The 12,808-nt window shown below is 36.3% G+C and overlaps 2 protein-coding genes across 2 annotated transcripts; both read right to left on the reverse strand.

Moving 5' to 3' along the window:
• Window positions 1–7,347: 7,347 nt before the first annotated feature.
• LOC148170254 (monocarboxylate transporter 1) lies at window positions 7,348–8,945 on the reverse strand. Its single transcript, XM_088043853.1, has 3 exons — window positions 8,713–8,945; window positions 7,517–8,666; window positions 7,348–7,472 (listed from the first exon to the last, which is right to left on the reverse strand). Exons 1-3 carry the CDS (start codon window positions 8,806–8,808, stop codon window positions 7,348–7,350), a joined length of 1,371 nt encoding a protein of 456 aa, XP_087899979.1. The 5' UTR covers window positions 8,809–8,945.
• An 854-nt stretch (window positions 8,946–9,799) lies between these two features.
• Window positions 9,800–11,068, reverse strand: LOC148170255 (MTRF1L release factor glutamine methyltransferase-like). Its single transcript, XM_088043610.1, has 5 exons — window positions 10,789–11,068; window positions 10,652–10,740; window positions 10,389–10,596; window positions 10,148–10,344; window positions 9,800–10,103 (listed from the first exon to the last, which is right to left on the reverse strand). The coding sequence occupies exons 1-5, from the start codon at window positions 11,002–11,004 to the stop codon at window positions 9,863–9,865; spliced, it is 951 nt and encodes a 316-aa protein (XP_087899736.1). The 5' UTR covers window positions 11,005–11,068; the 3' UTR covers window positions 9,800–9,862.
• Window positions 11,069–12,808: the final 1,740 nt, after the last annotated feature.

A 12,808-nucleotide genomic window follows, 5' to 3' on the forward strand; every position in this document is an offset into this window, starting at 1 on the left:
AAATTATCCCGTAATTCCAGGGTAAAATCCCGGTTGCGGTAATGCGGTCACATTAGTCTGTAATTTCTTTATAAGCGTTTCCTGTCTCCATAAATTGCGAGTGGGTGGCTGCACATCTCGTTGATTCCAGAAAAAATCCACATTGACCTTAATAAGCTTTTAATACACTTTTCAAAAGCTCATTATCGACAAAATTTCGCGAAAGCAAACAAGAGCTGCGTGCCGCTACTTACAAACTGATGAAGCGTAAGAATTTCCAAAGAAACTGATGATTTTTCAGTGTCGTGAATCGTCGTTTTTGCCTCTCCTGCTTCACTTATAGCGATTTCAATTATTTTAACGAACATTTTGTAGCAACTGCCATCGCGGTATTAATAAAATCATCACGGACAGGTGGTCTGACGTTTTTTCTTTAGCTATAATTGTTTCTCGTAGAGGCGGCGCGAACTAGAGGACTCTTTCTCTCAGCGAATTAATTAGGCTTTTTATCGAGAACATTGTTGCGGTTTGCTTTATTCCTCCCAGCGTTTAATCTAAGGATATTTATTTGGACAATCGTTGGCCATTATACTCTCCGAAATCTTCATCTAACATGCGTTAAGTAAACATAGCTTAAGGCCCGAATTTTTTTCAGACACGAAAAAAGACCTAATGCTATACAATTTACCGGTCTTTTTAATTTGCATAGATAGCTCGTCTACTCTCAAATTGTGTTTGAAGCACGTGTTTTAAGACGCTTAAACGTGTGCCTTCATTAATTTAATGAGAGGGTATGGAAACTCGCAAAATTAGGAATGCCAGAAAGAAGATTCGTTAGAGGAGTATGTTAAGTCTGTTACGCGCGCGTATTATGGGTTGCCTGTCCGGCTAAAATTCTCGTTTCTAAAGAGATTTGGACTCGAAAAAACGCACAAAAAAAAGATAAATAACAGACACTGTTGATATTAGATTTCTCCAAAAAAATAATAATAAAGTTGAGTAATAATACACCTAAGAATCTCCGTTATTAATTTTCTATAAAGCTCGCATCTAATACTCGTCCCGGGTGATCTATTACGCGTAATAAAAGGCGATTAGCTCATTATAAAAAATTGCCCGCTTCAACACTTTTATTACAAAGAAGCAATTTTGGATGATGCAACCATCGGCCACCGAAACTTTGATAAGAAGCCGCCTCTGGAAATGAGAGCATCTAATTAAATTTCGCTACGTCGTCGTTTAACGCGTGGCACAAAAAACGCCCATTTTTTTTACCAACAACCATCCGGAAATGGTTGTATATTCCACACATCAGCTGCCCGAAACTGTATTCTTATTGGTCAAAACATCGCAGGTTTTAATCACCTTGTAAAAAAGCAAAACCGCAAATTGTAATTAAGAGAAAATCCTAAGGGATGATGGAAAACGGGGTGCCCCCAGTGACGTCAGTGCACCTGCTGATATAAATATCAGACCGCACAGTTAATTGTAAATATATAAGGTTGAATGGTCCAATTTGATATTCCGACCTGTCCTTCTGCTTCTTCCTGAAGCAGGTGCCAACGGATTCGAGCTTACGCACACTTGAGAGAGACAGTGGCGGGCGATGAATAGTTCAAGTTGTTATTTTTGGAATCAATCGTGGAAATTTATTAGCATGTCGGTGATAAGCCCGTACGATATAGACGCTTGTTATTTTAGCAAATTACGCGAAGTCGATTAAGATTAGGTTTAAGAAAAACATTTTTTTTAATAAGCGGCCTACTCCACTGGTCTTCGCCACTGTCAGTTTATTAATTGGCCAACACGAAATGCGACCATATATTAAATTAGTTTTTTGCAAGAGGTATCGCGGCTCAGATCTTTTTTTTGAGATTAGCGTGTTGCGGTTTTTTTGCATGAGACGCAAACATTTGCAACATTTGCATAATTTCACCCAGTTATGTTTAATTAGGTTCGCAGGATGGACAATAGCGGTACAAATCCGGACGAAATCGTGTTATTTGACAAGTCCACCGTTTGCCCTTAATTTAAAAACCTCAAACCAATAAAGGCAAGATCCCGCTGGTTTTAATTTCGCTCGAACCCCATCGACGCTACCTCATAATATCCCATAATGACTTAAATGTATGGAATTAGCTCCCATGGTTGGGGGAATTAGGAATTAATTGCGGCTTGTGGCGAACTAATAAAAAATCCGGTGCGAAGTGAAGTTTTTTTCTGATTTCGCTTTCGTCGGGAATAAATTTTTGATGACGATTCTTCCCGCCCGGTTAATTACGGACATTATCACTGTCTCTGTACCAAATATTTACCTCTGGGCCATAAATAGCTAGTTTGACGACAAGTCCGGTGACATCTGGATATTATCGCGTAAATCAAACGGCTTCAAAGAATCGCCGGTCGGGTCATTTTCTTTTAGCGATCGACTTGATAGAGAGTAATTATAGATAATCTGCCGATCTATCAGGAATTCGAAGTTAAAATTATTCAGGTCTGTAGTTTCGTGCTTTGGAGAGCAGTCGTAAACTTTGGGTTTTAAAAGCGGTACGCGGTAGCGAAATTTACATTTTTTCACAAAAATTGAGATAGTGCACGCATGGAAGAGAATCTCAGATATTTTAAAGGGAATTCACTTCTGTTTTTATGGAGTCTCCACGTTATGCAAATTTCTTGTCAATAAGTGATGCTTGAAATAAATTAGAAACACTTCTAAATCTTCTTTCTTTTTTGACTCCACCAAATTCGCCGTGCTCCTTGTAGATGGTCAACGACCACGTGGCCAACCCGTGCCGAACAGGTGAATCCACCTGCCACACATAATCACCAGGTGTAATGAAATAGATTACGGTTTTGTGGTGAACACTTGAGACTCAAAAAGAAAGTCTTCCCTCATGTTGACGACTTTTTCCATAAATCAACGATAAATACGCGACATATCCAGCTCAACAGCCTTCGGCTTCTTGCTAATTAGCAATCGGTCATCATTTGTCAAAAATTAACTTTTCCACTACTCGAATTCTCGTAACGAGGACGGCTCTATTAATCATCAGTTTGTTACGGTGTGTTTGTAAAATTACTTCATTGTCGGATTAAATGGGATTGTCGAACGAGAAGATCGATCATGAAGAATTAACGACTTCATCTAGGCGTCAGTACTTTTCGGCAGGTTTCATTTTTTTTCAGTTTTATTGATGTGGCTTCAGGCGGTCGTCCTCGATTGCGGCATTCTTTTACCGCTTTTGGTCATAATTTTAATAGGTCTGTTGTGACATTTTTGGGCAGTTTATGGACGGAAAGTGGTAGCATTCCAAGTGTCGGGTTACCACCTAGAAGGTCTTTGGTTAAAACAAATTGTTGCAAAAAAATTGACGAATTGACATGCCAAACGAGAATGACACCGCGGCAAAGATTCGTTCCAATTTTCTAACTTTTAGGTTTAGTTTCACCTTTTTCAGATTCTTCTTCATCATTCTTAGGTTTCTGTCAGCAACAAACCTTAATTTATTTTCAAGTTTTCAGGTTTTCAGTTTCTGAAGACTAAATAAGGCCATCGAGTTGGCATCTATTAATATTCTTGAAATAAGTCCTCCGGCATTACGAATTTCTCAGTTTTCTTGATTTTCGGATTCTGAGCTAATCCTGAGTACCGCTAAAAAATTGAAACGAGAAGTTCCTTAACTTAAAATTCAAATTTCGTCGGCTTAGGTCGTTATGTTGCTAAGTCCATTTTGAACTTTGTTAACCGCGGTAAAGAAATCTTAATTTTTTACATATTTGTCGTCAAATATAGAATTTTAAAATTTGTTTACCAAAAACCCTTTTATTTTCCAGATCGTCTGAGTAAGATAAGTATGCATTTTTATCATTTCTACTTTCTTGCGATAATACTGGCCCGCAGCAAATCACTTTCACAGTTTTTTTCACAATAATGATCGATGTGAAATAAAGTAGGTTTTGTAACCTGATTACTACTAATTGAATTGTAATTGAAACAAACACGCAAACTCCACAATTTATCAATTAAAAATCACTTAAACATCTCCCTGGGTTGCAGAACAAGATTCCTGTGAGAATCAGATTTATTACGTCTGTTTACTTTTCCAAGCGTAATTATCGAGTCCACCCTGTAGAAAATCACAAGTTCACGACCTCGCGACCACACACATCGCAAAAAGCCACCAAAATCGTTCTTATTCTGCATCATTAAGCTATTACATTCAGCTCTCTGATTGTAATGTGCTGTGTATAATTGTAATTACTCATTAATGAAAACGGTCCTCTTACGTGCTGTAATTATCCTTTTACAACCGTATTTTGGCTGTTCGTTATTAAAGAGATTTGATGGTGGCACGTTCAACTTCTTGTAGAAACTGTTGAAGTCACGCTTTGGTTTTCAGGCTTTTTCAGCCCTGTTATTTGAAGAGTTGCGATGATTCTAACACGTAGGGCATGCACCATAAAATCATGTAAGGCCCAGAGGTCAACGAGGGGGATTACTGTTATTAGCAACCCTTGGAGTGACGAGGAAAAATACACGACGTGTGTGCATAGCAATTTATTGTGATTTTTAGGGTTTACTATGTACATATGCAAGCTGCAAAGATTTATTTTTGCATAATTTCTGCCCATCAGTAAACACTTCTATGGTGTTAAAAAAATGAGAACGAATAAGACTCAATTATTACCTGCTGAAAATTAGAAAAGTCACTATAGAATTAGTATCGATAAATTAAATCAGTGCTAATCAAACCAAACTTTTTCATTAAATATCTTCGGGACTCCCACCCTTCCCAGGACCTTAATTAAATCGATTGTATCTTTGTCGAAATCTAATGGAAAAATCGCCCGTCGTGGTCCACTTTATAATTACACAATTATATATTTACTTATCAGTAATAACATCGTGGAACCCAAAATTGTATAGCAGCTTCCGACGCTACTGTCACTGATCGCTGCAAAGATAAATCCTGAAAAAATCCCTTCGTGTTGAACTATGTTAAAATTACCCCGATTCCGTGCACATTATCGCCCTTCAGGCTCCGATAATTGCGCACTCAGCACCTCAACGCAAAAAACTGCGCATGACTTGCCAAGGCAGATGTGCGTCAAATACGCAGAGGGCACGTAATTTGACAAAAAGTGATTAATCGTTCGCTCGTAGAAAAAATTACATATTCTTGTTGTGTATTCAATTAAATCCTCGTAATTACCATTTTAATTGAGGGTAATTGAGAGCCGTCGTTTTCCATTTATTATCGCATCATTCTCGTATTTTCTTTAATTAATTTGAAATAATAACCGTTTCGTGGCGAGATAACATGAGGATCCATCATCGTCGGTGTGGTTAGACGTGCAACTGAAGAAGGAAAATTATGTCTTCGTGGCGTAATTAAATTAAAATTTTAATTTGTGGCGGTGTTTTCAATTATGGTATTTGTAGAGCTCATTTGAATCTTAACTGATACAAGAAGACAGTCATTACAACTTGTAATGAAGGGATATGTAATCAAAAATTTACATGTAAATGAAAAGATCATTTTTTTAACAAACTATTTTCTCAAATTTAGGGACAAACTTGTTAAAATCAAAGCGACCACCGCACACAAATTAAAACTAAATAAGGAAAAGATTAATTAAGAAGAAAGCACACTAATTAGTTGTATTTTCGGCGATTATAAACTCATGATTTTCGTATTAATTACGCGTTTTTCATCTTCAAACCACTAAATAATTATGAACCATTTTAACATATGAGGTATTCCACACCAAATCGACCACTTTTGACCCCGACTCTTTTCGATTTGGCTGAAAGTTTTTCATCTTTTTCTACTACTATTTTTTTTACCAATACAATTAATTCAATAAAAAAAAAATAGAGAAAAAAATCGGCCTACTCTGGGATATGCGGTAATGATCGCAGACTTAATCGAAGTTTTTTGGAGAAAATAAAATAAAAGTAAAAAATAGCGAACTTCGAGAAAATAACGATTTTTCTCAAAAATGGCAAAAATTTCATAAAATTTATCATTTTAATTTTTTTTTGTATTTATTTCTGAAAAGAACATTTCAAAACAACAATTTTGAAAAAAAACCGTTCCAATAAGTTAATTTTTGAAAAAGTTACAGCTATTTGAAAGTATAAAAGCCATTTTTTGGAAAAATTCACAACTTTTTTTGGGTTAGAAACAAAAATTTGAAAAAATTCTGAGAATAACCGTTTTTGATAGAGTAGAAAAAGATGAAAAACTTTCAGCCATATCGAAAAGGTCGGGGTCAAAAGTGGTCGATTTGGTATGGAATAAATGCACTTATCATAAAATCCGCTTTTTAAGAATAACAAAAGTCAATGAAGTTTTTGCATATCAATTAAAGTTTGACTTCAAATAATGCAAGATAACCCACAGAGCAACCAACAAACAAAATTTCTCTAATTTTGGAAAAATACAGATAACCTTCCTTGAGCCTCGACAAATATAAAAATAACACCTTTAAAAACAATTTTTTCTTATCAATATGATTTGTTGGAGTAACATCCATTCAACATTATTTATATCTCAGTTATCACAAATTGCCTATTAACATACAATCAGGAAATGTGAGAATTATTTATAAACACAACATTCCAATTGTGAAAGTGATATCGGTCTTAGCCCTATTTCCTATTTATATCGTATAAAAACATTGATAAACCACAAGCCCAACTGGAGCGTTGAATTCCTCCTAAACCTTCCATCGCGCCCCTGCCCGCGGTCAAAATCTTTGTTTTCTTTTACACTATAATTAATTTAAACGGTCTCACCACACGAAAAAAATCTCTCACCTCAGAAGCAACAAAACCACAAAACGAAACGCTCATTTATCGCATCCCCAAAGTGTTGATAAGTAGCTCAAAGGTGCGATATCTCCCTGAATATCATAATAAGAAATCCCGCCACCATTTAGATGGCGTCTGATAAAAGCCATTCTTCATAAATCTCAATCGATAAAGGTGTGAACAGTCGATAATTACGAATCGTTTTAATTGGGTTTTGGGATTTAGAATTTCAACGTGGGGAGAGGTAATGACGGCGACTTTTCGAAGTTTGTGTAATCACTGGCTCGTTTTAATATTTCTTAATTAAGAGCGTTTTTTGATTGACTTTCACGGAGCGTACGGAGGCTAATTAGTTTGTTGACCACCTCCGGGAGCGATTTACATAGTGCTGCGGGACTACAACGTTGATAACAACGACAAATTGACTTTTAATAATAATGGACGAAGGATCTTCCGCAACATATAACTACAGGGTGGAAAAAAAACAAAACTAACAAAAATAACAATTAATTTCAACAAGAAACGAAATATTTATTAACAAGAAAAACAGTTTACTTCGAGCGCCGTAAGTGTTTCCAAACCAACTCGACTGTCCACGACACCACCACCACCAAATACGCAAAACTAAGAAGATGGACCACCATGACGTCGCTCTGAGTCCACGCTTTGACCATACCTAAAAAAAAAATCTTACGAAAGTCCTTCACTGTGGTAACTTACTCATGAGTGGACCAAAAATGAGACTCACGACGCCGCAAACTACCATATAGAGAGAAAACGCTGTGGAGAAGTTATCAGAGTACTGCTCAGACACCACCAAGGGAAGTGGTGTCTGGATAAAACACCGCAAGAAACCGATTCCGGCCACAGTTGCCAACTTCCACATAAAGTCGTCGCGGAACACAAACGCCGTTCTAAAAATCACCATGAAAAAGGAACCCGCGAGAAAGTAGTACCGATTTTTAATATTCGTAACTCCACTGAGTACCGAAATTAAGATCCTCGCGACGAGATCTGCTCCGAAGAACACCGACATGAAGAACGCGATGGTGTTAGCGTTGAAACCTGAGTTGGTGAGGACTAGAGGGATGATGGAGATGAAAGCCATGTCCGCGGTAAAGCCTAGTGATAATCCCAAGGCGATGTTAACATAAACAGGGTCTTTGAACATCCCCAGGTCCATGGACTCGACCACGGATTGCCACCACGATTCTTCTTTGTCTCTTTCATTCAGAGTGGTCACCGAAACTGCCATGTTTCCCAGACTTATGATGGAGGTTCGGGGTTTTGGTTTTACGATCTTTTCCGGGGTTTCCATGAGTTCTTCTTTTTCCACCGTGATTGCCTGTTTCTTCATGTACCATTCTACAGGGTGTAGAGTCAGAGCTGCAAAAATCGCGTTCAAGCTGAGAGCTGCTAACACGGCGACAGTTCCGCGGAATCCGAATTGAAACATGAAGTATTGAACCAGGAATGGGCAGATCATGCCGAAACCGACCATAAAAGCTTGGGCGATTCCGTTGACCAGACTTAATTTCTTGTCGAAGTAGAAGTTGAGAGCCGTGAAAAAGGCTGGAAACATGAGTCCCATTCCTAAACCTTGGATGACGCCGAAGGAGAACACCATCTGTGGTAGCGTCGTCACGAAGATCGTGGTAAAATTCCCAATGAAAAAAATCACCGCGCCTAACAACGCCACAACTCTATATGAGTACTTTTGAAGAAGACTATTAGCAGCAAGTCCTGTAATGTTGAAACAAGTGTTGAAAATCCCGTTAGCTAGAGTCGTGCCTGTGGTTTCGTCGCCGATGCTCCCCAAAAATTTTCCGTAGATTAAACCAAAAGAAGTCATCGGCATTATAGTCACGTTCTAGAAGAAAGGGGTGGTAAGTGGAATTTGAGGATTTTTGACTTACTATCATGATTGTTATGGCGAGGGCGATGACATACCCCCAACCCCCTTCTGGGGGTAAAAGCTGAAACTTGTCAGACTTTTTCGGCTCGGTTCCCATGACTGTGACACCACAATTGAAGCATAACGCCAAGTCGTCTTATCTCGTCATTCTTAAGAAAGTGTAAATATTCCGGAGACAAGACAATCATAAATCAATAAGTTATAATAACCTCTGACATCGAATTAAAAGACCCACCGGAGATTACACAACCCTCATTAATATGTTAATAAAAGAATTGTCGACCTAATACGTTAATGTTTATGCAAATCAGAAACAAAAGCATCACCGTCAGTCAATATTTGTTAAAGAGAACAATCGTGTTTGTTGTTTTGAACATTTTAGAAATTTACATAGTAATCACAGACTCCAAATTTTTAATAGAGTCGTCCGTTTCGTAACAAAATGATACCTTCTGTGCACGATCATTTAAATTGTAATATATTGTTCTTCACAGCTCCGAGACATTTACATTCCTGCACGTTTCGAAAAGTGCCCACGCTACATGATTAGGTACCTCAAGAGCTATAGTTTTAATTTCTCCAATAATAATTTAACACCTCTGATTAGGATCTGTGATAAATCGACCATAATTTATGGTATTTTAAAAGTTGGATTAATCCGACAAAATATTTAAATACTCACAAGTGATACCGACAGATTCCGTGGATGCTTTAATTATATTGTTGCGTGGGATTATTATAATTCGGCTTAAACAAACATAAAATTAATGGCGCCAATTTGGCTGGAGGATGTTAAACACGAAATGGTAGCCGTGACAAATATGGTTAGCTCGGATATGAAAATGAAGATATCATTATCAAAATTGGGAAAGTTTTTGATAGATTGAGCTCGAGGCTGATTGCAAGATGGATGTCGGATCTTCAGAATTTGTAAGCAAATTAAAGAAGAGACCAAAATTGTGAAAGCTTCTTATGACCTTTTAAAATACCCTTCTCGGGTTGAATTTAGGAATCTTGGATGTTAAAAAGGAATCTTAGGAAGTATAAGAATCTGGCAAACAAAACATTCTGGGAAAATAAAATTCTTTTTTTCATCAACTTCTTTATCAACGTTACTAAAAGCTCTTCATTCCTATTAGGAATTGGAGGTTTTATTTTTTAACAAGTTTAACGTAACGGGGTTTGCCGGAGAAATCTGTAAACGTTTCAACAAGATTTAGCCCCAAAGTTTTCTTTTGTGAAAGATAATCTTCGATTAAGTTCGGATGTCGTGGCTCTACTTCCAAAAAGAGTCTCCCATTCGCCTCCAAACAATTGGAGGCTACCTCTAAGACGGACTTAACCATATCTAACCCTTCCATCCCCCCATCCAACGCTCGGTAATCTTCGTACCTGCAATTCCACATTAAAAACCAAAGTTACAATAAAAAACGTACATTTTGTGGTATGTTTTTATATCATTCTTGAAGACGTAGGGTGGATTCGATACCACCAAATCAAACTTCCTTTCATTTTTCCACAGTTGTATTTTGCTTTTAATGACACGGATGCGTTCGTTTAAACCATTCCTTTCTGCATTTTCTTTTGTTAAAGAACATGCTTCTTCGGATTGATCCACGGCTATCGCTTTTAGCTAGAATGATGGATACGTGAAATCAATTTTTTGATTTATATTACCCCGTCGTGTTCTTTCAACAAGGATAACGCAATGGCTCCACTTCCGCAACATAGATCAAGGATGGAATCGGTTTTTTTCCGGGCTATTTCCTGTGAAACAACGTCTATGAGTTGTTCTGTTTCCGGCCAGGGAATGAAGACAGGAGGAGTCATCTTCAGGTTTAATTGGCGGAAGGGCCATTCTCCCAACACGTATTGAACTGGCTCACTTATTTTAAGTTTAATATTAATAAAACGCGTTTAATGAAAACCTTTTTACTTACTTCTGGAGACGGCGTGAACATAAATACTCCAATTTTTCCACATCTTTGTCTCCAACGACCTTATTTATGTTAGAGTACACATCTGAAATCTAGAAAGCGACAATTGCAAATAAAGTACCAAAATATCGCAACAATACTTGAGTTGTCCCCAAAACGTGTGCTAAAATGTGCTCCACTGAAGACACAGGCTCCGAAACTTGATTGTCTTCAAAATTCTGACGCCACTTTTCAAGTAATGCACCAACAGTGTGTCCCTGGTCTGTGCTGAGAAACGAAACTTTTTGGGACGAAATGGGTAATGCTTTTAAAAATAAATTCAAGAAATTCACAGAAATGGCTTTCCGTGACCACATCGTTTACGATTTGTTTGCGATTTGGAAGTCGCAATTCAACAGTTTCCGCAATAGTGATGCTCTTGATACTAAAGTTCATTTTAAGATCAAAATAAGGTCGATGCATGACCTTAATTTAAATACAAAATACAAATTGTTTTGTGAAAAATACATTTTATAATATTCATACTCTCCATAAATAATAATTTATTTTTAATAAAATAATCGCGTGGTTAAATAACACTATGTAGTAACAACAAAAATAATTATGTTATTTTTTTCATATTTATCGTTATAGACAGACGTACTTTTTGACATGTCATCATTGGTTTTGTCGAAATGTATTAAGAAAAAATTTTTTTCGCTGTTTTCTTCACTGCGAATTAAAAAGTGGGCACAAGATAACAACGTAAATTATTTGCGGATCTATTTATCTACGTAGGGGGGTGTTATATAACAATTAAAAAAGTGAAACTCAAAATAATTTACGAGACGAAATTTTGGGAAGCGTATAAAGTCTATTTCGGCATTAAAGTCTCCAAATCGGCTGTCAAGAACTGTTTTTTTTTTGTGGAAATTTCCCCTTTACTCTAAAGGCATTGAACCAATGAAGTCAACGACATTTGCAAATCCCAGTGTCTGGAGAACTTCAAGATCATTTCACTAACTGCAATTTTTGGTTGCTGTTGTTTTCCATTTGCTAACAGAGGGGAAAAGAACAAAAATCGTATTTTGAATTTTTAACGTTAAAACCACATTTTATTTTGGTACTTTATTGGTTTTTTAACTCTTTTGTTTTATTTTATGAATATAATTGTTAATTTTCAAAAGCGAGAAACAAATGAATTTATTATTTTTCTTGGGGACAACTCACATAAATGATATGTATATTCTTTGAAAGAAAGCCAAATTACAACTATATTAACAAAAAAAATCAAATAAATATGACATTGGTAAAATTTTGTTACACAGTGTAATATAGTATAATTGATTCTCAGTGGAAGAGTTTTTTCATTTCCCACAGTTTCTTGCTCTAATTCTTTTTTTTTAAATCACCCCAAACTTCGCATCCCTCTGTGCGTGACTGTTGTAAGATTTCTTTGCTTTAATCGTCAAATTCTTTTGCCATTTTTTACATTATCCAGTGGTCGATTTCCACCCTGTCTAGAATTTCTCCATTCCATAACGTTCTTGCCATTTTACATTTTTGTAAAAATATTTGTCTTTGTTTCTACTAATAAATCTTTGAATCCAAATACAGTAGACTCTCGATAATTTGAAACTCAAGGAACCTTGAAAAAAGTTCAAATTATCGAGAGTTCAAAATAAAGAGAGTTTAAAGTATAAAGGCAAACAGACAATAGTCAGAATAAACAAACTAATCAGAGAAAAGAGCAAAAAATTATTAATTATTTAATTAATTATTAACACCACTTTGAAAAAATATCGTAAAATTTATGTTTTGTAAGCAATTACTTCTGGTAAAATAAATTCATGTTACAAGAAAACTTCCAAAAACCCTTTATTAACAGACAAGTCAAAAAAATTTAAAACCTGACTTTAAAGCTGTAATAGAATTTTTAAGAATGGCTTATTCAGAAGTTTTCTGTTTTTCTTGTACGCCCACGTGAGGGACTTCAAATTAACGAGAGTTCGAAAGGGAAAAATTAAAACTATAGAGTGTTGGCGGAAAAAAAATTATCAATTTTACTTCAAATTAACGAGGGGATCAAAATACATTTTTCAATTTATCGAGAGAAATCGAGGGGGCGGGAAAAAACTTCAAATTATCTGATTCTTCATTCTTAGACTTTTTCGTTAAACC

The sequence above is a fragment of the Gnatocerus cornutus genome, chromosome 8, assembly GCF_029298725.1.
Source record: "Gnatocerus cornutus isolate USDA-ARS CGAHR chromosome 8, icGnaCorn1.1, whole genome shotgun sequence".
Lineage (NCBI taxonomy): Eukaryota > Metazoa > Arthropoda > Insecta > Coleoptera > Tenebrionidae > Gnatocerus > Gnatocerus cornutus.